General features: G+C 48.0%; 2 protein-coding genes and 1 non-coding gene across 7 annotated transcripts in view; all 3 read left to right on the top strand.

The window, feature by feature from the left end:
- Positions 1-16,627, top strand: part of EFCAB12 (EF-hand calcium binding domain 12) — a 30,677-nt gene extending 14,050 nt beyond the window's left edge. For 3 of the 5 annotated variants that reach the window (XM_049862634.1, XM_049862632.1, XM_049862631.1), the window contains exons 3-7: positions 721-906; positions 3,193-3,349; positions 5,147-5,343; positions 7,146-7,359; positions 12,344-13,113. In XM_049862634.1, coding sequence (XP_049718591.1) covers positions 721-906; positions 3,193-3,349; positions 5,147-5,343; positions 7,146-7,359; positions 12,344-12,879 — 1,290 coding nt within the window. In that variant the 3' untranslated portion in view covers positions 12,880-13,113. Of the gene's footprint in view, positions 1-720; positions 907-3,192; positions 3,350-5,146; positions 5,344-7,145; positions 7,360-12,343; positions 13,114-14,352; positions 14,734-16,103 lie in introns of those variants that run through there. The other 2 variants (XR_007514440.1, XM_049862635.1) reach the window with 2 other exon arrangements.
- A 1,870-nt stretch (positions 16,628-18,497) lies between these two features.
- RPL32 (ribosomal protein L32) lies at positions 18,498-24,007 on the top strand. The gene is made up of 4 exons (XM_049862628.1): positions 18,498-18,583; positions 19,804-19,904; positions 20,694-20,875; positions 23,829-24,007. Exons 2-4 carry the CDS (start codon positions 19,809-19,811, stop codon positions 23,956-23,958), a joined length of 408 nt encoding a protein of 135 aa, XP_049718585.1. The 5' UTR covers positions 18,498-18,583; positions 19,804-19,808; the 3' UTR covers positions 23,959-24,007.
- On the top strand, positions 19,597-19,734 carry LOC126064462 (small nucleolar RNA SNORA7). Its single transcript, XR_007514534.1, has one exon. It is a non-coding gene; the product is annotated as a small nucleolar RNA SNORA7 (small nucleolar RNA).
- Positions 24,008-24,065: the final 58 nt, after the last annotated feature.

Here is a 24,065-nt window from a genome sequence, read left to right as displayed (position 1 = left end):
AGGGTGCAGAGTGAAGAGAGAGAGTTTTGCCAAAATATGTATTTATAGCCTAGGGCGAAACACACTGAAGGAAACCCCCTTTTCAACTGATTGATTGATTCCATTACATTAGATTACATTATGGAACAGCAACTAGCCTAGTGTTTGGCCAAACCACTGGGAACCATAGCCTAAGTTGACATAAAATTAAACTTCACAGCTAGGGAACAGGAAGGTCCTTTGTAAAATGTCAAGTGCAGCACCAAGGTAAGGGAGTATTACCATTACGAACTATTCCTTTCAACCTGGAGTTGGAGGAGGAGTGGGATTTTGATAGGAAGAGAACAGGGAAAGGTGTTCTAGGTAGGCAGCCCAGCATGAGCAAAGGCTGGGAAGCGGGATCAGTGGGAAGCCCCATCTGGTTGCAGGCAAGGGTGGGTATCTTAGTGCATTAGGAGACCAGTGGAATTATGGATACTGACAGCAAAAGTCTGGTCCAACAGGAGAGATGTAGATAAGAATGACATTTTAGTTCTCATGTTGTCCGAGCCTCTCGTTTCAGACGAGAAGACAGGCCCAGAGATGCAAAGTCTCCCAGCCTGATTCCAGAGCTCTTTGTGTTCCATCTTGCTGTCTGCTCAGAACTGCTCAGCCCCTCTTCCATCTCTCTATGGTTCTGGGGGTTGCACTCCATTAGCCTGAACTCTCCCCTCTCTGGCCCACCCTCTCTGGCTCTTTCAGAAGAAAGCCTCCCAGGCTTGGCGCAAATCGGTGCCCCTGCTCCACCTGCCCAAGCCCTCTGCCCTGTCGACCATGTACACCTACCTGCACAACCGAAAGATCAAGATCCGAGAGCTGTTTAACAAAACGGACCAGAGCAATAACCAGAGGATCACCCGGGAGGAATTCATTGTGGCTCTGAGGGCAGTAAGTGGTGCTCGCTCCTCCCTGCTGGAACTGAGGGGAGGATGTCCTTGCACTCCTGATTACTTATAAAGCCATACTGGAAAATGTGGCTTGTCCTGTGGCCAAACCAAACCCCTGACACCACTCTGCACCGGTCTGCCCTGAATGGAGAGTCTGTAGAGCAGACCCCATAACCAGCTGCCTGGGGAATCACTGCCTCTGGCCCATCAGACCCCAGAACTGAGTGTAGAGAGAGTTGGGCCTTTGATCCTACTTCTAGTACCTTCTCCAACTGTCCTGTACACATAACTTACCTAGGGATCTTGTTAAAATGCAGCTTCTGATTCAGTAGGTCTGTGTGAAACCCAAGATATTGCATTCTGATAAGCTTCTGTCCTGGATGATGCCAATGGCACTGGTCAATGGACCACACGTTCAGTGGCTATTTAAACATTTAAATTAGTTATAAACATATAAAAGTAAAACCAGCTCCTCAGTCACACTAGCCACATTTTAAGTGCTCAGTAGTCACATGTGGCTATGAATATTGGATCACACAGATATAGAACATTTCCATCATCGTTGAAAGTTCTGTTGGTCTAGCAGGGGTCTGCAAACTATGGCCCACGGGCCAAATGCAGCCTGCCTCCTGTTTCCCTAAATAAAGTTTTATTGGAGCACAGCCACACCCATTTGCTTACATACTGTCTATGGCTGCTTTTGCACCAGGAGGCAGAGTTGAGTAGTTGTGACAGCATCCATATGGCCTGACAAGTCTGAGATATTTACTTTCTGGCCCTTTACAAAAGAAAGTTTGTTGACCCCTGGTCTAGATGAATTAAGCTTTTTATTTATTTTGAACACCAAGACACTTAAGAACAAATTTTTAGGAAACAGATTGTTGCATCTTTTTTAAATCATCACCAGCTTTCACCCCACAGCAACTGGTTACTGGTGCTGTGCCTAAAGGAGCAAAGAAGCAAAGTCAGGCATTTGAGCACAGCAGCTCTGAGGAGAGAAGGTGCGACCATGTAGGGGCGCCCTCTGTGGGCCTGTGGCATTATCTCAGTTTACCCTCTCACATGTTTTATGAACGTTTGAAAACAAAGTATTTTTTAAAAAAGTTGTCTTTGAGTTGATTCTGACTCATGGCGACCCCATGTGTGTCAGAGTAGAACTACGCTCCATAGGGATTTCAATGGCTGGTTTTTTGGAAATAGATCACCAGGCTTTTCTTCCAAGGTGCCTCTGGGTGGACTTGAGCTACCAACCTTTTGGTTAGCAGCCAAGTGCTTAATGTTTTGTGCCACCCAGTGACTCCAGAAAAGATAGTCTTTAATCATCCTTAGGAATCCTGGTGGTGCAGTGGTTAAGTGCTCAGCTGCTAACTGAAAAGTCAGTGGTTTGAACCCACGATCCTCTCCACAGGAGAAAGATGTGGCAGTTGGCTTCTGTAAAGATTACAGCCTTGGAAACTCTATGGGATAGTTCTGCTCTGTCCTGTAGAGGGTCACTCTGAGTCAGAATTGACTCGGCAGCAGTGGGTTTGGTTTGGGTTTTTTGGTTTAATTATCCTAACCAAAATAAAATAAAATATTAAATCTATTAGCATGGGTAGAGTTCTGATCTTCTTTAAGGGAAGTACAGTGAGCTGTGACTGCTATCTGGAGAAGCTGAAGAACTAAATTATATTTCCTTTAAAACTTTTTTTCTTTAATATTCAATACAGTTGGCAAGCATTCTACTCCTAAAAAGTTGTTTGCCATCCTTAAAAGAATACCTCTTAATTTTTGTATGAGAAATTAACTTTAGGGGTATATATTCACCGAAAGCACAATAAAAAAATTTTCTTTGAAAGAATGCCTTTTAAAGGTTATTTCTGATCCTATGTTCCTTCAGTTAAGAGAGGTTTATATGTTTCTCATGGACATGGATGATAGACACATGAAATCAAGTTTCAAATTCGTCATGGTAAATGCTGTCGTTGAGATAAGGACAAAGTGGGGTGGGATCCCAGAGGAAGAAGTAAGTTGACTCTATAAAGATGGAGCCATATCTAGACTGAGCTTTGAAGGAGGGACAGGAATTTTTCGGGCAACAAGGGAATTCCTGAACAAAGGTGGAAGGTGGGGAAGTGCAGGGTGTGTTCAGGGAATGGAAGGCTCTTCGCTCTGTGGCAGGGACAATGGATGTGAGGTGGGAGCTGCTGAGGATGATTCTAGAAGGGTGGGAGGGGCCAGGATACCAGGGCCTTTGGATTGGAGCCTGCCGATATTCAGGGCTTCAGGGCTTCTCCTCTGTCCTCAGGTGGGGGTGCCTTTGAATAGCCAGGAGCTGGAGGACATAATGATCTACCTCAGCTCTTTGGGGAAGTTCAACACCATCACGACAGACATCCTGGCCAGCACCTACAAGCAGTGGTCCATGGCTGAATCGGGGAGAAGCCAGCAAGCCGTAAGGGAGAGTATGTACCCTGCCTGGGAGCATGACAAGGAGGCTTGGCCTCTGACGGTCTTCAGCTTTGGCGTGTTGTGGGGTGGCCACGCCTCTGGAATGTCCAGGCCTAGAGGTCACCTAAGGAGCACTTAAGGGGCCCCCGTCCTTACAGGAGGATTCTTTGAGGGTGGTCTCAGCTCACCAGAGTCCACCAGACAGGTGGGAACTGACCCAAACTTAGCAAGCCTTTCTGGAGACTTTCATTTGTATGTGGGTCCAAGGCCTTCTTACTATTAATCTAAGTGTTATTGGCCAAAGTTAACTGCAACTTCTCGTTCAGAAACCAGAATTAGCCCATATTTAGAGTGTACTGAGGAGTCCCTGTGAGTCAGAATCGACTCGATGGCACTGGGTTTGGTTTTGGTTTTTGAGGAATCCCTGGGTGGTGCAAATGCTTATTCTGCTCAGCTGCTAACCCAAAGGTTGGAGGTTCAAGTCCACCCAGAGGTGCCTCGGAAGGAAGTCCTGGTGATCTAGCTCTGAAAAATCAGTGACAGGAAACCCTGTGGAGCAGAGCTCTGGTCCGACGCACACAGAGTTGCCCCGAGTCGGGGCTGCCTCCGCCGTGACTGGTTAGTGGTGCCGTGCCCGAGAAGCCGGTGCCGTGCCCGAGAGGCCGGTGCCGTGCCCGAGAAGCAGAGTCAGGGGTCCGAGCGCAGCAGCTGAGGAGAGAAGGTGGGACCGCGCAGAGGCACCCTCTGCGGGCCTGCGGCGTTATTTCCGTCTACCCTCCCACATGCCCCCCAGACTGTTGGGAGAATTATCGCGTTATTTACCTGCAGCATAATCTCCATCAGGAGCCCTGGTGGCACAGTGTTGAAGTGCTTGACTGCTAACCAGAAAGTCGGCAGTTCGAACCCACGAGCTGCTGTGCTGGAGAAAGATGGGGCAGTCTCCTTCCATAAAGATTACAGCCTTGGAAGTTCTATGGGGCAGTTCTACTCTGTTCTATACGGTTGCTGTGAGTGGGAATTGGCTCAGTGGCAACAGGTTTATTATAATTCTTTTTACCCTTCCAAGTCCCTGGAGACCAGGGTAACTTTTCACACTTTACCAAGGAGGATGCTAAAGCTCAGAGAGGTTGAACCAGTCGCCCAAAATCTCAAAACTAGAAGATGGCAGGGCCAGGATTGGATTTCCACTTGACTGAGCCAGGGAAGACCTGAGAAGCGGATGCTGGTGCTGATATCGAGTGAGGAGGAGCCAGTCCTGGGACAGTAGGGTGAAGGGCATTCTAGGCACCTGGAGCCACGAAGGCAGAGGCCCTGAGGTGGGAAGGTCCTCAAGGACAGAAGGAAGTCTCAATGGCTGGGGTGGAGTGAGTGAGTGAGGGGCGTGTGGCAGGAGATGGGGTCAGGTGGGAGGCAAGGTTAGATCCTGCAGGACTTGTGGACCAAGAGAATTACTTTGGGGGTTAATCTGAGTTCCATGGGAAACCATTGGAGAGGTTGAAGCAGGGAAATGAGGTGCTCTGATGTCCATGTTTTAAGCTCCTGTTGCTGTCTGGTGAAAACAGGGTCATACAAGATGAGGAAGGCAGCAGGTGGCTTGGGTTAGGGAGGCCATGGTAGATGTGGGGAGAAGGGGCATGCTCAGGTGTGTCTTAGAGGGGACACTGACTGGACATGCAGGAAGGTAAGAGAGTTCTGGAGAGGGAGAAGGAAAGCCCAGCCCTGCCTGACCAACGGTGGTTAAGTGCTTCGTTGAGCCCAGCCTGGGCATCCCCTCAGTCCTGCCTTCCTTTGCCCCTCCCCTCCACCCCCAGATCTCCAGTCAGCCAGAGGTGGCATCATCTCACAGAGTCTGCTCAAGAAGCAGAAAGTAAGCCCAGCACCACAGCCTGCCAAGATGGACCTGCTGACTGTGCCCATGACCAACTTGCAGAAGGAAGCACGGCCCATGACCCTGGAGGATATGGAAGATGTTGGCAAGCGGTACCGCGAGAGGAGACGCCGATACAAGGTACCCTGCAGCCTAAGGCAGGCATGGGCCACTGCCCGACAGGCCTGGGTGCAAATCCAACTCACCTCTTGCTCCGGGAAGGCTCTGGGGGTTTCTTGACCTCTGTGAGCCCCTGTCCCTCAGCTGTACAATAAGAATAATACCTACCTTGCAGGGTTTTTATGAACATTAAATGAGAGCACTTCTGAAAGTATCAGGTCCTCCTTTCCCACTCTTAATACCTTGCATCCCTACCACAGGGCTGCATCTTTATCACAGCTGGAACCTGTGTGTTTGGCACAGGGCCTGGGACTGAGCAGACTCTCCAGAAAGACATGATGAAGGAAGGGAGGTCGGATGGACTGGGTGAATCAGTCCATCCAATAAAGACTTTTTGAGAGTGTGTGGTGTGGCAGGCACTCCTCTAGGTGGTACAGTGAACAAAACAGTCCCATCCTCAAGGAGCAGATGGTCTAGTCAGGGAGGCAGGCAATGCATAATATACATAAATCAGTTTTTTAATAATAAATATAATACTATATACAAACATATCATAAATATGATACTGTATACAAATATGGAGTCTTTTGGTGGTGCAAATGGTAAGCACTGGCTACTAACCAAAAGGTTGACAGTTCAAACCCACCCAGAGGTACCTTGGAAGAAAGGCCTGGTGATCTGCTTCTGAAAGATCACAGCCTTGAAAAATGTAAGGAGCAGTTCTACTCTGCACATACGGCGTCACTATGAGTCGAAGTCAGCTTGACAGCAACTGGATTGGTTTTATATACAAATATATAGCATAATACTAGATTAAAATAAAAATACTATATTATATAAAAAAAAAAGAGCCAAACCAGTTGACATGGAGTTGATTCTGAGTCATGGCGACCCCATGTGTGTCAGAGTAAAACTGTGCTTCACAGGGTTTTATATTATAAATATACAACAAATATAAATATATATACAATATAAATATTGTGTGTATATATATATACAATATACATAATAAAATGTCAAGTATTTTTAAGTGCTGTATCAATTAAGATTTGATTCAGTTGCATGGCAGGAAAACCCAAAATGTTACAGCAGAGGTCAGCAAACTTTTTCTGTTAAGGACCAGACTGTAAATATTTTAGGCTTTGGGGGCCATACAATCTCTGTTGCAATGACCAAACGGTGTCATTGTAGCATGAAAACAGCCATAGACAATACACAGACAAATGAGTGCAGCATGGCTGTGTTCCAATAAAACTTTATTTACAAAAACAGGTGGTGGCCAGATTTGGCCTATGGGCCCTACTTCGCTGACTCTAGTGTTACAAGCTTAAGTAAGGTAAATGTTTCTCCTTGCAAAAATAAAAAAGGAAGAAGAACACTAAAGTGGCTACACAGTCTCCAGGCCCCTTCGACCTTGCTCTGCCATCCTTAATAGGTGGTGTCCACCTCAAGGCCGCAGGTGGCTGCACATAGCTTAAACTCTCACACAGCCAAACCCTTGAAATTAATTTTTCAATAGGATGTCTCCAGGTTTGTGTGCTGTATGTCACTGTATGTGTCATACAGTCATCTCTGCACATCAGTGGATGGGGCCCCACACCTGGGGCCAGGTACACTGTCACTTCAGAGCAGTCCAGGGCTAACTTTGACCATGGGTGACCTTCTTCTGGGTCCCAGACCTTAGAGCTTTGGCCACACCTGGTGCTCTTTGCCCTTTCTCTCACGGGATCTTCTGGGTAAAGGAGATGTGGCTTACCCCTGCCTTCCAGCCAGGGGAAAGAGGCGAGGTGAAGAATATGGCTTCCTCTGGTCTCTCTTTGCAGCACACCATCCCCTTCATCCAGTACTCAGAGCGGTGCCGCCTGGTGCGCAGTGGGAACAAGCACTTTGATGAGAACTGCCTCCCATCCACAGTCCATGGTAATATGGGGGAGCTTATCAACAAGTCCCGCAGGGACAACTTTCTGGTCTACCTCCAGTGCTGGAAGCTCTGTGAGTCCTATGGCCTCCCACTGACAGAGGACGTCCTCATGAAAGGTAAGGGCTTTGGGGCTGCCCTTGGGAAGATGCCCAGAGGCACAGAGCTGGGGGAGGGGTGCATCTACGGAGGCTTGTCCTTCCCCCAGCTGAGCACCTGTGGTCTGTGGTGGGGATATTGGAAAGGGGAAGGGGGAGGGGGAGGGGGAGGGAGAGGGGAGGACACAGGATTTCTAGAACACAAGGTTAGGAGGTCTGGGTTCCCCAACTGAGATTTCAGAGGTCTGGATTCTGGAGCCCTATGCTTGGTGAGCTGAAATTTAGAGCAGGAAGCTCCAAAGATGGAAAATCTTGTGAGGGAGCCCTGAGGTTGCACATAAAAGAGTAATCCAATTTCAAAGAGGCAGATGTGGCAGAAATGATAACTGCTATGATGTATTGGGAGTCTCTAGGTGATGCAAACGGTTAACGCATGTGGCTGCTAACTGAAAGGGAGGTTCAAACCCACCCAGAGGTGCTTCGGAATAAAGGCCTGGCACTCTACTTCTGAAAAATCAGCCATTGAAGACCTGATGGAGCACAGTGCTACTCTGACCCACATGGGGTAGCCATGACTCAATGTTGACTTGATGGCAACTGGTTTATGATGTCTTGTGCGTTTCCAAAACCACCCCTCTAGGCCAGGCCAGTTTCCCAGGTCTGCAGTGAGCAATAAGGTAGGAAGGTCAGGACGCCAGGACACAGGTCCACTGAGGCCCCTTGCTCTCTGCTCAGACAGTGGGTCTCAGCCCAGAGATTTCCACGCAGGTTTCACCTTTGCTTGGGGCAAGAGTTATGTTTCCATATAGCCAAGTAGACCTGCCACTCCAGTCTCTGCGCAGAGTGTGTGGGGAGTGCCAGCCCTCTGGGGACTGCTCAGCAATGCTGACATCTGTAACCTCTACTGAGTTTAATGGGGAGCTCCCTCTCTGGATTTTAAAAACACTGCAGAGCGAGCTGCACTCTGGGCAGAGGTTTTCCCGAGGGAACCTTGCAGGAAAGGACTGTGGCCATCCTGGGAAATGCAGCTTTCTGAGAGAGTGGTGTGGCTTCCCTGAGAACAAGAATAAACAGTCATAATTGATTTTTTTTCACCTTTTCCCCAAGAGAAAACCAAGCCCATTGCTGCCAAGTCAATTCCAACTCATAGTTGACCCTATAGGACAGAGTAGAACAGCCCCACAGTTTTTAAGGAGCGGCTGGTGGATTTGAACTGCTGACCTTTTGGTTAGCAGCCAAACTCCTAACCACTGCACCACCAGAGTTCCTTTCTGCAAGGGGGAGGGAAACAAATCTCAAATGTAAAGGGCCTTAGGTGTATAAAGGGGAATGTGACAGGGCCTTCAGGAACACAGGGAAACCACCGTGACAGTCACTGTAGCCCACAAACATGGCATGCCCTTTCCCTGGCAAACCACCCCTCCCTTGGTGGCCCCCTACCACCCGCCAGGCTGGTTGGCCATCTCTGTGACAGCAGAAAGGGAAGGCGGTCCTGCAACTCTGGACCCTGGCTTTTCCCAGGTCATCTTTCTTTTCTCCTTCCTTGGAGCCTTGTCTTCCCTGATCACTTACATCGCCTGGTCTTGGCTGTGATGGAGCTTCTTAAAATCCAGGCAGGCCTGTCACTTGCCCCAGACTGCTCCAATGGCTAGGTCTTCCTCTGGATTGCCTGTTCTATCTGACCCCTCCAGGGCACCAGGTCATTGCCGAGACTTTTGACTGCTGGCTTTTGCTAACTCCTGGATGCCTACGTTGGGGAGCTTCACCCGTCTTCAGGATCTGCCATTCACACCACACAGAAACGTCCCCTGGGTGGGCATCTTCTTCCTTCTGATTGGTCTAGGCAGACTAGACTCAAGCCCATCCCTTGGCCATGATTTGTTGGGCATCTTTATGGCAGGGGTCCTGATGTGCTGTGTGCAAGGAGATTTGAACGGCCTGGTTTCCAGGTCTGGGTTGTACCCTACAGCTTGCTGAGAGCAGCTAGACTCCAGGCCTCAAGCTCATGGGCCAGGATGCTAGATCAAGGTATCTCCCTACCTCCAATGAATATAGCATCGTTGCTTCTTTTTTTCCTTCTGATTTCTAGATAATATTTGCTTGTTTAAATTTTTTTTTGAAAGTTTAAAAATAAAAATCCCCCCCACCCTAACTGACCATCATTAATATTTTGGTGACCATCTGTCTTAGTGCTGCTGTAAGAAAAAAATACCACACGTGGGTGGCTTTAAAGAATGGGAATTTGTTTTCTCACAGTTGGGGAGGGTAAAAGTGCAAATCAGCATCTCAGCTGTGTTGATTCCTTCTTTGGGCCTCTCTCCTAGTTTCTGATGGTTGCTGGAATCCTTGGCATTCCTTTTCTGCTTATAGATGATCTAGCTTTGTGGTCACATGGCGTCTTCCCTGTATGTATGTCTCTCTGTGTCTGTATGTCCCTTTATAAGACACTATTCAGAAGGGATTAGGTTTAGGATCCACTCTTCTGGAGTATGACCTCATTAACACAACAAAAGAAAACCCCTATTTCCAAACATGGTCACATTCACAAATACAGGGGTTAGGACTTCAGTACAACTTTTGAGGGGACACAATTCAATCCACAACACTCTCCTTTTTCTTTTCAATTTATACAATCTTATGTAAATGGAATCACTGAGAAATCATACTTGTAAACATCATGTACATTTTTTTTAATGTAGGTTAAAAAAATCATGTATACCTTTTTAAAAATGTTGATGTTGCATATCTTGCCCTTTTCTCTGCCCCCTTCTCACCTGCACAACCCTGCTCCTACCCTAGGTAACAAGTATTAACAGCCTTGAATGTAACCTTCCATCGCTTTTTCTGGAACATGAGATTTTCATGTGTTACTATCTTATGATGAGCATTGCTCAATAACTGCAGGAAGGTGGGGACTTTGCCCTGGTATTTTTTTATGTCCTGCACTTCTTAGGAAACACTTCCAGGGATCTCTGGTTCCAAGACCAAATCAAGACAGAGAAAACTGCCATCAAACAAGTCTATGTTAATACAGTGAAGCCTTGGTTGAATCTTCCTGCTTCCTCCAGGGATCCCTAACCAGGGCCCCCTGCAGTGCAGAGTGGGCTCTGTGTGTTCTGTCCTCATGATGGTGGTGAGGCACAACCTTCTATCCAGGCCTGGGGGCCTTTGCTGACCTTGTTATCCACATGCCTCCCTCATCTGTCCTCTGGCTGACAGTATCACACCAACCTCAGTTTCCTGGTTTGGCTATTGTGCACAGTTATATGCTGTCTTAGTTTCCTAGTGTTGCCATAATAGAAATACCACAAGTGGGTAGTTGTAACAAAGAACAGACATTTATCTTCTTACAGTTCTGGAGGCTAGAAGTCTGAATTCAGGGGTCAGCAGGACTAGGCTGTCTCTCTGTGTGGACTTTAGAGGAAGATCCTTGTCTCTTTCAGCTTTTGGAACTCTTGGCATTCCTTAGCTTGTAGATGGACCCTCATGTGGCATGTTCCCTATATGTGTCTCTCTGTGTCTGTACTTTCCTTTGTAAGACACCACTTAGAAGGGATTAGGTTTAGGACCCACCCTTCTCCATCCAGTATGACCTCATTAACATAATAAAGAAAAACCCTCGTTCCAAACAGGATCTAATTCACAGGTACAGGGGTCAGGACTTCAACATATCTTTTTGGGGGGACACCATTCAATCCATAACATGCATGATGTCACCATTGGGGCAATTTGGGTGAAGCTGAGTAAAGGTGAAGGGTTCAAGGGATTCTCTGTACTATTTTTACAGCTTCTTGTGAATCTATGATCATTTAAAAATAAAAAGTTTTAAAAATATATTAAAAAAATTTTTTTTAAATAATAATATGACTTTTTTAAACAAACAAACAAAAAAAGCCTCCCTCTGCCCCCAAAGGGTAGACCTTGGGTAGTGTGAACAGTTAACATGACCTGTTGCTAACCCAAAGGTTGGAAGTTCAAGTCTACCTAGAGGCATCTTGGAAGAAAGGCCTGGCAATCTACTTCCAAAAAATCAGCCATTGAAAACCCTGTGGAACACCTCATGGGACTTGGTTCCTTGGTTTGGAGGTTTAGGGTCATGGTTTTATGGGACAGTCCAGTTAATTGGCCTAATATCACATTTAGTGCTTCTGTTCTACCTCCTAGTTCAATGCCTAGTGCCTGGGGTCTTAAAAGCTTGAAAGTGGCCAGCAAAGGCATAACAATTGGTTTCTATTTGCCTAGAGCAACAGAGGAAGAAGAGGCAGGAATAGGGGGAGGATATGGAATGTGTGGCTAATTGCCTCCATAAACAACTGCCTCCTTTGCCATGAGACCAGAAGAACTGGATGGTGCCTGGCTACCATTACTGAACACTTTGATCAAAGATTCTATAGAAGAATCCTGATCAAAAGAGTGAAATTGCAGATCAGAATCTCAAATTCTCATGGACTCCAGACTTTCTGGAGCCATGAAGACTAGATTAACCCCTGAAACTATTGCCCTGAGATAATCTTTAAACCTTAAACCAAAAATATCCTCTGAAGCCTTCTTTAAATAGTTTAGCTTAATTAGTAGGGAATGTTGGCCTTGAGCATCGTGTTCACGTAAGAACTATCTATCTAGGATCAAACTGACAACAGCAACTAGAAAGACTGGATAGGAAACTTAGGGGGGGCAGTGAGTTTACGTTAACGGGGAGGAACAACTCGGAAAAGGAGGGTGAGAATTGTCGCACAACTTGAAGAATGTAATGAATGCCATTGACTTGTACATGTAGAAATGGTTGAACTGGTGTATATTCTGCTGTGTGTAGTCTCAATAACAACAAAAAATAATAAAAAGAAAATCCTATGGAGCACAATTTTATTCTGACACATGTGGGGTCGCCATGAGTCAGAGTCAACTGGTTAACCCCCTAAAGGCAAAGACTCCTGGACTCAGGGAGGGGAGAAGAGGGAAGGAGAGGTCTGGGGCTAATGGGCGGTGTTTCTCTCGCTGCCGACAGCTCTGCTATACCCGGGAGACAAGATCGTTTTCCTGAAAGACCAGGTGCGCCCTATTCGGCAGCCAGGAGGCTACTACTCTGACTTCAAGCTCTTCACTCCGAACCAGTCTCTGCTAAGGTCCCAAGGGACCAGCGAGGCTAAGAAGACTGACAAGCTGAGTCTCAGACCCCTGTCTCCCCACCGTCTGCCTCCTGCCCCCTTGCTGTCCGTCCCCTCAGCCTCGAGGTCGGCACCTGACACACTCAGGGGTTCATGTTCCATGAGGGTCTGTGTCCCTAGCCGGCACACCAGCCTCACCATCACCCCTCACTGGTCAGCCCACCCCTGGCACCTTTCTCAGGGCATGGCCTCCACACCTCAGCACCTGGACAGCTACTCTCCTGACCAGAGTCTAGATGACTTCCAGGTCTCTGGACAAGATGAAAAGGAAAACCGTTTTAGAAAAGTTGGGGATGTCCCTTCACAAATCATGGCCCCTGTGTCAGGCGCCCTGCCGAGGATGGGGGGTGGGAGACCGCCCTGCTCTGCCCTGTAGTCCTGTGGGCAGACACACCCCTTCTCTGGCAAGAGGAGGGTTTGCACCCCTAGGAGGAGAAAAGAACTCTGCCCTGGGGCTGTCCTTGACTCTCAGATCAACCCCAGTCCTCTCTAAGAAAATGGCCCCTTTTAGTAATTCAAAGCCAGGACCACCCAGATTTGAGCCATGGGCAGATTACAAGCTGGCTTTAATGAGAGGCTGCGGGGGGTGCGGGGCGGAGCGGACAGGACAAGGCAGCGTCCCTACTAAGGGATAGGCTCACGGAGGGGGAGGGAGGAGGCAGCTGACCAGACACCTGGGGGTGGGGCTGGCCCCAGCACTCTAGCCCACTGCTTGCGGCCCGTTGGGGTGGCGTGCCCAGATGGCAGGTCTAGGACGTAGCATAACCAAGTGGGAATTAAGCAGGCGTTAAATGAACAAGTTATTTTACTCCCTCGGCCTCAGCATTTTTATCTGTAAATCAGTCACAAGACACAATGAGGATTAGATGAGAAATGCATGTAAACTTCAAAGCACAATGTTTGGCAGATAGCACTTTATCAATGGTTATGGTTGTTGTTATTATTATAATACCCTGTTCCAGTCAGAACTTTCTCAAGTGCAGGTATGGGACCAGGCCTCCAGGTAGGGCCTGTCCACAGCTCTGGCTGCAAAGAGCTGAGTGTGGTCCAGGCTGGGTGGTGGCCTGGAGAGCCCTTTCTGATCACTTAGTGACCCCCTTTTCAACCCAAGGTAGCGGGCACTGATTCCTGGGTCATGAACCCAAGAAGTGGGTGGGAGCCTGGGAAAGGGATTTTTGTCCATCCTTAGGCCACAGCCGTAAAAGATAGAGAGCAGTTCCCTAAGGCAGGGATGGGCATTGGCTTCACCTTGCTCCTTATATTGGGTTGGGGAAGATTCTGAGCCCGGATGCAAGCTTGGTGGGGAAAAGTGCTGTGATTGATTCATGAGGTCTGCCAGACCCAAGGTTTGAATAGTAATTTTTACCATCCTTGTCCTCTGGCAGCGGAAGTGGGAGTCAGAGGCCCCAGAGGGATTCCGATTTAGCAGCTACTGTTATTAAGTGGAGCCCTGGTGGTGCAGTGGTTAAAAGCTACAGCTGCTAACCAAAATGTTGACAGTTTGAATCCACCAGCCGCTCCTTGGAAACCCTATGGGGCAGTTCTACTCCATCCTAGAGGGTTGCTATGAGTCAGAATTGACTCAACAGCCACAAGTATTTATTAAGCATCTCTCCTAACTACTCCGAGATGCCCCCTTCTGGGAAACGAGGAAATCCAGGCCTGGGTGATGATACTGGGTCTGGGCGACCCAAGCCCCTGGGAGTTCCACTGGAGCCTGGAGGACAGTCGGGGCGTCACCCCAGGTGGAAGAAGTGCTCTTCCAGATAGAGCTCTGCCCCTCCGCCTTCCTCCCCCATTAGCCTGGCTTTCCCTTCTCCTCACAAAATGCCTCTCTCTTCTCCTCTAGGAAAATGCCAAAGAAAATCAAGAAAATACACTTTAGGGAGTTTGAGGAACTCACCAGGTCTGTAGTTATCATCTAACTCCAGAAGCAGGGAGGGTGGTTCAGAGGGTTGGCTTGGCTTTGGAGGAGGGGCCTAGGACCATGCAGATGCCTACTGAGGAAGCTGGCACCAGACCCCAGCAGGAGGGAGCCCGAGGCACAAACCACAAACAGGATTGATGTCACAGACATCCCATGAAGACTCACACAGCCCCTTTTTGGGCAGAGATCTTGGCCCAGGAATCAACAAGCCTGGATTTGATGTCTGATTTTGCCATTGCCTTGATGTGTGACCTTGGGCAAGGCTTTTTTCTTTGGGCCTCAGTTTCCTCTGCTATCAAATGGGTATGTATATGTATATTTCACAGGGCTGTTACTAGGGTTAAATAACAACACATGAGTCTGAAACTCTTCCCTTTTGGCAATGGAGAACATCGGAAGTGATCCATCCTCAACGAGGGGTCTAGGAGTGCAGCTCAGAGCAACCATAAACCCACTGCCATCGAGTCGACTCCGACCCATAGCAACCCTATAGGACAGAGTAGAATTGCCTCATAGACTTTCCGAGGAGCTCCTGGCAGATTCGAACTGCCGACCTCTCAGTTAGCAGCCATTGCACTTAACCACTATACCACCAGGGTTTCCAAAGCAACCCTAGGGACAGTCTTTGCTAAGTCTCTCTCCTGGTTTAAAAATCCATGTACACGTGTACTCCGCGTTAACTCTGTGCTTGCTTTAAGATAAAAAGTAAAGCTTCTCTTCCCTTACATCTTCAAGTAAACTCATCTCTAGGAAAGTGGGTTTGGTTTATCCCACGCTTATTCCTGGGGGGGTACACATACCTGTTTTGGACGCTCCACTTACGGAGAACCAGGGAGGCACTGGGCTGGGTGCTTCACATGTGTTCAACTCATTTTAATCCTCTCACCAACCCTATAATGTAAGTTACTCTTAGCATACCATTTTACAGGAGAGGAAACTGAGGTATAGAAAGGATAACTGTCTTGCTCAGAGTTTCACATCCATTAAGTGATGGAGTAGGGATTTGAACCCAGTTGTACTGTGAACACCACATTAAAGTGCCTCTAGAAAATAGATGGTGTATGCTTAAGATCTTGGGCTGTAATGTTGACGGTATTATGCTGAGTGAAATAAGCCAGATACAAAAAGACGAATATTGCATGATTGCACTCGTATGAGGTATCTAGAAGAGGCAAATTCACAGAGACAGAAAGTAGAACAGAGGTACCAGGGGCTGGGTGGTGGGCGGAGGGAGGGTAGTAGGGAGTTGTTGTTCAATGGGTCCAGAGTTCTTCTCTGGGATGATAAAAAAGATCTGAAAATAGATAACAATGATGGTCACACAACATTGTGAATACTTAACGCTACTGAATTGTACACTCGAAAAATGGTCAATTTTGTGTTTATTTTATCACGAGGCAGCTGATTGGAATTCAGTTCTGTGCTCTGCTACTTACTCAACCTTGGGGAAGTGCCTTAGCCTCTTCGGGCCTCAGTTCCTCACTGGAACTATCCTGAGTACACAGGATAAGAGAACCCACCACACGGAACTGTTGTGAGGACTGAGATACTAAAGTGCTTACCACAGGGCTAAATCTCCACTTGGGTCACAGTTGATTTGCTCCACTGAGAAGGTGCCCCAGCCCTGGCCTGTCCTGCCATGATGTCCTTTCCTGTATCTTCTTGTTTTCCAGGAAGCTGAAGGAGAAGAGGTCCAGTGGTCAGCAGCAAACCCACCCCAACTTCTTCTGGCCGGGCCACCTCCTAGACAAGCTGCGGCTCTATCTGCCGACCGTGGCCACAGACCAGAGTCTGGCACTCTTCAGCCATGTCCAACACCGGCCCCCTGCCTACCCAGCCATGTACCACCCCAACCGCTGGTGGCCCATGAGGAACATGAACTACGTGACCTGTGCCTATTATGATGGCCCCAAGGTCTATCACATCAACTAGAGCAGCCCAGGGCTTGCTGGAACCCAGCCATCCTGTGGCCAGGAGCCAGTACAGGTAGCGACCCAGAGCTATAGACACAGGAGAGTGTCAAAGAGCCAGATAAAAACAAATAGTTTCAGTGGGATGGCCCCGGGGGCCAGCTCCTTCCAGACCCAAATGGCCCAGTGTCTCAGAGGGTAATGTGTCCAGGGGGAGATGTACAGGTTTTCAGTGTTTCCCTCCCCTCCCCTCTGCCGTTTTGAAATAAACTTCTTGGAGTTTTTTTGCCTGCAGCCCACGACTCAGCTGATGTGATTTCTTCCCCAGGATCTGTGGCCAGAGGGGTGTTTGGAAAGGTGGCCCTTGAGCCTGAGGGGATACAGCAGGCATGTATTTGCTGGGATGCTGACAGGGACACCTGCACGGCACCTCCAGCCTCTCGTCCTGGGATTTCAGCGCCCACAGGGAGGCAGCAGGCAGTGCGGGTACCCCTGTGCCCTCCTCGTGAGATGAGATGGCGGCATGCCCCTCACCCACAAAGGCTGTGCCATTTGGGTTGCTGCTTCCAAATCTCTTGGGCCTTTGGAAATCTGGAGGCATCCTCTCTGGCTCATGACTCCGCCCCCCGGCTAACCTACCCGACCCATCAAAATCTTTTCCTTCTGCACATCAAATGGGCTGCCTTAGCAACCTGCTTCCATGCTGTGCCTCCCTCCCGACTTCCCGCAGCCTGTGAGATAAGCAGGATTCATTAGGCGTGGTGTGTCCCAGTACAGGAGGCATTGGTGGTTTGGTGGTATAATTCTTGTCTTCCATGCAGGGCATCCTCATGCACAGCCACCTGCTGTCAGTGGAGGCTTGTGTGTCTATGAGAATGAACAGGTTTCAGTGGAGCTTCCAGACAATGATGGAGTAGGAATACAATCTACTACTTCCCTATGGATTGCGAGGGCCAATCTGCATCCTATCATTGCCAAATGTATGACCTTGGACAAGACATTGCATTTCGCTGGGTCTCCTCAAACCCCTATTCCTCTGCCTTACAACCTGAAGAGTTGTCATCGCTCAGTCTCTTTCCTTTTCACCTCCAATTCAATCTACACAATCCGGTTTCACTCCTGTCCTACTCTCTTCCAAGGTCACTCATTATTTTGTTGTGCAATCAAGGGGAATTTTTTTCTCCTGAAATCTGATTTTCACAATTATCTTAAAGATAAATGCAAAGCAAAACAAACTAAGAGCAACAAATAACGAGGCAGACTAGTCTAATGGCTGGAGACAGATCTCCAAACTTCAATTTTCACATATGTAAATGGAAGAAAAACCCCGGTGGCATAGTGGTTAAAGGGCTACGGCTGCTAACCAAAATGTCGGCAATTCGAATCCACCAGGTGCTCCTTGGAAACTCTATGGGGCAGTTCTACTCTGTTCTATAGGGTTGCTATGAGTTGGAATTGACTTTATGGCAACAGGTTTGGTTGGGTTTTAAATGGAAGAAATAACAATTACCTCGTAGAACTGGATATTAAGTACCCATTGAATGTTAGCTGTTATCTTCTCATTATTATTATATATAAATTCACTTGAGTTACAGAGTCTCTGTTTGTTCCAAGGAGCCCTGGTGGGACAGTGGTTAAAGCACTTGGCTGCTAACCAAAACGTCGGAGCGGTTGGAACCCACCAGCCCCTCCACGGGAGAAAGATGTGACAGTAGGCTTCCTACAGCCTTGGAAATCCTACGGGGCAGTTCTACTTTGTCCTATAGGGTCGCTATGAGTCGGAACAGACTCACTGGGTTTGTTTGTCGATGGGTTTGGGTTTGTTCCACCCTTGCCACTAGGAGGCGCACTTCGCACTTCTGGATCGTAGAAACGCTGGCGGAAATAGCCTAAAAGCTGAATTATCCTCGAGAGACACGGCTTCAACTGCTGGCGGAAGTAAATGCCATACTGGGTCTTAAAAGCTTAAAAGGAATTCCAAATTTTCTACCTGATGCCAACAGCAAGTATGATAAATTTTCAGCACGTTGATAGATATGTGTATAAGAAAACATAGGTATCTATCGGCATTTTCTCGCAGCATTATTTATCTGGCGTTTAGTTTTTTTGTTGACGGACCCGGAGCCGGAAGCGCTTGCCTTTCCCTTGCCAGGACCCAGAGGTTAAGTCCCATCAGTCCTTGCGCCCCACCTTCCTTTCTCTTCCTCGGCGCTGCCTACGGAGGTGGCGGCCCTCTCCTGCCGGTGAGTCTCAATCGTTGGCCATCCGCGTCTCTGCGGTGTGCATCTGGTCCCCCTGCCCCCTGGTGAGGCGGCCTCCCTTTTCGGGCGGTTGTTTAGGTGGGCATTGTGCTTGTCTGCTGGCCGGAGCGGGGACAGGAACATTGGGCCCGGGTCGTGATGGGGTTCCGCTTTTAGGGCCGCTCGCCTACCTACGGAGTCCACCTGGGGTCAGTCAGCGCTATAGAGATCTTGTTTCAGCCCTGGCGGCGCAGAGCCGGGGTCAGGCCAAGAGAACATCTCGGGCAATGGAGCGACCGGGGGTAACCGGTCTAGCGGCCCCAGTCTTGGATCCTCCGGACACCGCGCGGATCCTTATATGCCGCAGCCCGAAATACCCTCCCGGCCGGTCTCGGGCCCTGGGGGCCGCCGCTGCGGTGGGACTGTCAAAGACGAACTGCCAGTCGTCTCGTTCAGTTAACAAATTCTCATAGTGGGTCAGGACCAAATTGCGGTCTTGCCTTCGAGGATATCATGGTCTTAGGGGAAGAAGTCGTTCGTTTGTTGAACAAATGTTCGTTGAGCGCCAGCTGTGCGCCAGAAAAAAAAAGGTTGTTGGCTGTGAAGAAAGCAAAAAGGTGCTACAGTATGGGTTAGTGGGGAAGACCACCTTGAAGGAGGATACCTTTAAGGCAATCCTGGGATGATCTCCAGGTAGAACAACAGTATATCCAGAGGCCTTTGGGCATTTTAGGAGTTTATCATGGTCGCGCGTATGCTTCGAGAACATCGCAGAGTAACAGCATCCTAGGGGAATTAAAAATCTCTTAATTGGACATTTACTTAGTGCCCGGCACTGTGCAAGATTTAGCGTGTAGTATCTACATGTTACAGGTGAGAAAACTGAGGTTTGGGTTCAAGTAGATTGCCCAAAATCCATACAAAAGAAAATTGAATCATCTGGGGGTTGGGATACTTTGTGGGGTGGGATTTGGTGCTACTTGCATTCTTTCTTGGTCTCTGGATGAGGTCCCCCTGACCTCCCAAGATCGCATCTGGAGAATAACTAGTATTCTGCCAGCTTCGGACACAGGAGGAAAAGCAAGCCTGTCAGAGACCCATTCCATTCCCAGTTTGCTCAGTAGCTGGTGATTGGAAGATACTCTGCAACAGTACTCAAGCTATGGGTAGGAAAGCCTCCTTCCTAGACACACTTTTGACATGGGCCTACCTCTTTCTTGAAGGCATCATGGCTGCCCTCAGACCCCTGGTGAAGCCCAAGATCGTCAAAAAGAGAACGAAGAAGTTCATCCGGCACCAGTCAGACCGTTATGTCAAAATTAAGGTATGTGGCCCTGGGATGGAAATAAACATTGGGATGAAGGACCAAACCAGACTTCTTAATGGTTGAGTTGATTCTGACTCAGCGATTCTGTAGAACAGAGTAGAACTGCCCCAGAGGGTTTCTGAGGAGGGACTGGTGGATTTGAACTGCCGGCCTTTGGGTTAGCAGCAGAGCTCTTAACCACTACACCACTAGGGCTTCGGGGTGAAGAAAGGGGTTCATAAATAGACTGTTGTGTTTCTGATGTCACATAAAGTAGTCGGAAAATTACCTTTGGCAAGTGAACCGTTTCCAGGTTGGTGGAAGAGCTCTCTGGAGAAACCCTGGTCTCCCTTAGTCTTACTGGCACTCAGTCTCTTGATGTGTAAATTACGTTTGCATTTAAATAAGGGGGACACTTGGCTGTTTAGAAGTGGCAAACTCACCAGTCCTCCTCTGGAGAAGGATGTGGCAGTGTACTTCCATAAAGATTACAGCCTTGGAAACTATGGGACCCTTCTACTCTGTCCTGTAGGATTGCTATGAGCTGGAATCAACTTGACAGCAATGGGTTTGGTTTTGGTTTTGATAGGACTTTGTATCATGGGTATCCTGTGGCCTTAGCATGAGGAATAGATTGTTCTTATTTTATAGATGAGAAAAATCAGGTCCTAAATAAAGTGGTGAAATATATTACCTAGTGACAACTATTATTAGGTATATTTCCATTTTAGTTGAAGCTTTTTCCCCTGAAAGGAAAAATTGGCACTCTGCACAGACATTCAACCACCAGTGTGTTATTTCTTCCAGCGTAACTGGCGCAAGCCCAGAGGCATCGACAACAGGGTGCGGAGAAGATTTAAGGGCCAGATCTTGATGCCCAACATTGGTTACGGGAGCAACAAGAAAACAAAGCACATGCTGCCCAGCGGCTTCCGGAAGTTCCTGGTCCACAATGTCAAGGAGCTGGAAGTGCTGCTGATGTGCAACAAGTGAGTCGGGTAGCATCTTTGGGCACAAGGTTCAGAAGCCTGCGTCTGGGGGCAGCTGCGTGTGGGCCATTTGGCAGGGACTCTGGAGTCTCTTGGTATGCATTTGGAGGAGCTACGTATTCTGAGGAAATCTGAAGTAGTTTCTTGCAGCAGGAACTTAGAGAGTGCTTATCGGGGCTTCAGAATGTTTTCTTTGCTGGAGAAGGGGAGACTTGTCCTCTAAAGTGCAGAGACCCAAGACCAGGAAAGGGGACATCACTTGACATCACAAACACTGCAGTATATTTTTGACAGTCATTTCTAGAACAGTGGTTTACTTGTGTGGGTGGTCAAGGGAGAAGATCAGAGGTAGCCTCAGACCTAATGGGCACTTGAGCCTCGGGTACGGCAGGGGGTATCTTCAGAATGCTACAGGAACAAAGGGGTTGCTTCCTGTTTGGGGCAGGAGGGTTTTAGAGCTGAATGTGATCTGAGGCAGAAAAAAGCAGCAAGACTTTCAGGCAGAAAAAACAGCTTATGTAAGAGTACAGCGATGGAAATGTGCATGGAGGGTTCACAGCAAGTTACTTGTAGGTGTTTTGAGCAGTTAGATACTTGATGAACTCAGTGTATGAGAGACTTCAGGGTCTGCTGGGCCACATGTCACCCAGGCTGAAAAACTAGGGCAGTGGAGTGAGAAAGGATTCAAAAGATTTTCCATGGGAGATGATTTAGGCACTTTACATGCCTCTGAATTGGAGGGAGTGGTCTTTCTTGGTTAAGGAGAGAGCAGTTCATTTTCCTCCCTTACTGGTGAATTGATGCTGACAAGCCGCATTCACCTAGTAAATTAGGAAGGACACAGCCAGAGCATGCCTAATAACATCTTTGTGTTTACAAAAATCTTTTTATCTACAGTGGTTGTAGGCACAACAAAGACGAACAAAATCACCATTCTGACTTTTAAGGAAACGTTGGAAATGCCTTTTAGAGACAGTGTATGAATTGGTGTTAGATGCCCGAACCACCGACAGGGGGGTTACGATAGAAAGATGGATGCCGTGTATGCCTGTTGTGCAGCAAAATGCCCATGCTTCGTCTGTAGCAGGGCTGGCACGCCAGCATGCTGCTGAGGGCTGCGAACATGCGTTCAGGGCAGCTTGGCGGTGTGCGTCTTGCTGTAAAAACACTGTCGGTGATCTGGTTCACATAAGGTCCATTTCTGCACATTTATCCTTAAATAGCTGAAAAAAGGGAAAGCACACAGTTGGTAAAGCAGTAGCTGAACAGTTGGGAACAACTTGAAGGTGTGTTGCAACAGATGAGACATTCTGCATCTGTTAAAGGTGATGGTAATGTAGCAGTACGAGAACTGCCCAGGCAGGGGGAAAGTATTTCACGTGTTACGTAAATGTGATTTTGATCATTAAATGTGCATGTGGACAAGGACCAGGAGTGGTGGTTGTGAGCGACAGTCTAGTTGGTTCTGAGTCAGCAACCCTGTGTACAATGAGCGAAACACTGCCCAGTCTGGCGCCATCCCCACAGTCTTTGCTATGTTTGAGCCTATGGTTGGAGCCACATGGCTGAAGGGTTTTCCTCTCTTTTTCACTGATCCTCTACTTTTACGGAGCATGATGTCCTTCTCCAGGGACTGGTCCGTCCTGATAACATGTCTAAAGTATCAGGAGGCAAAGTCACACCATTCTCACTTCTAAGGAGTATTCTGGGTGTACATCTTCCAAGACAGATCTGACCTGTTCATTTTGGCAGTCCATGATATATTCAATATTCTTTGCCAAAACCGTAATTCAAAGGCATCAATTCTTCAGTCTCCCTTATTCGTTGCGCAGCTCTTGCATGCATACGAGGGGATTGAAAATAACCAGGGTCAGGTGAACCTTAGTCCCCAAAGTGACATCTTTGGTTCTTTATTTTTTTGAAACATTTTTAAAGAGTTAAAGGACTGGGGGAAGGCCGGTTAAAAACCAAAAGATGAAAAGTGTAATGCGGCTTGAGTCTTTTCTGGAAGTAGATGATGGAAACATTAAAAAATACAGCTACTTTGAACTTGAATTGTACTCTGTGTGAAATGAAACATTCCGGATGTGCTCGTCTCTTGCTGTTAAAAGCCATTTTTCTATCGGAGCTCTTGAGAACTGTATGCCCTGTCCTCGTTTAGGCACCCTGAACAATCTTGCTTCTCTTGTGCCATTGCTCTAGGGGCAAAGCCTGTTCTTAAGCCACTGTCAGTCACCTCTTCACTGAAAGGAGCTCATTTAGCCACATTCAGCCAACTTGTTGCCAAACTGGGATGGGGCAGTTGCCTTAGAGTTGTGAGGAATGAATGAGTAGTAACTGGCACAGGGTAGGTACTGAAGAAATGTTAGGCATTGCTGCTGCCAAGGCAATGTTACTTCTCCTTCCAACTTGAATTGTGTCCTAAGCAATCAGACAAGTGAAATGCCTGTGGTTTGGGGCTGGGTAGCCCTTAAGCTTGATACTCACTGTTGGATTCTGCTCCTGGTCACTTTGTTGTTGTTAGATGCCACGGAGTTGGTTCCAACTCACAGCAACCCTGTGTACAACAGGACAAACACTGTGCCATCCTCACAGTCATTACTGTGTTCGAGCCTGTTGTTGCATTCGGTCTGCCTGGTCACCTTATAGAGAGTTCTGAGTTTTCCACGGGAGAGTCCAAGCTCCTTGGAACTCCAGATTAGTCAGGAGGACTGTGGCTGAGGCCTCTGAACCTGGAGCCTGAGACAGGGTCGTCCTGGCCTGTCTACTGCTGCTACGTGGTTTGGGAGTACATACCCCTTTCTTGGGGTGTGTAAGTCTCATTCAGCAGCCATGTAACCCTGCACCCAGCCTGTGACTCTGGAGTGGAAGCTGTGGACTCCCAGCCTGATCCTTCCTGTGTGTGCACTCAGAGCTGGCCTGCTCCTCACCAGCTTACTCTGTTTTCTTCCAGATCTTACTGTGCTGAGATTGCGCACAATGTTTCCTCCAAGAACCGCAAAGCCATCGTGGAAAGAGCAGCCCAGCTGGCCATCAGAGTCACCAATCCCAACGCCAGGCTGCGCAGCGAAGAAAATGAATAGACAGCTCATTTGCAAGTTTTATTTGTGCTAAATAAAACCATAAAAACCCTGCCATCTGGTATTTTTTTCGACTTGATCTTAGTTTTCCATTTCTTGACTATGATAGC

Source organism: Elephas maximus, chromosome 20, assembly GCF_024166365.1.
Source record: "Elephas maximus indicus isolate mEleMax1 chromosome 20, mEleMax1 primary haplotype, whole genome shotgun sequence".
Taxonomy (NCBI): Eukaryota; Metazoa; Chordata; class Mammalia; order Proboscidea; family Elephantidae; genus Elephas; species Elephas maximus.
Note: the sequence above shows the minus strand (reverse complement) of the source record. Positions and strands in the feature narration are given on the sequence as shown.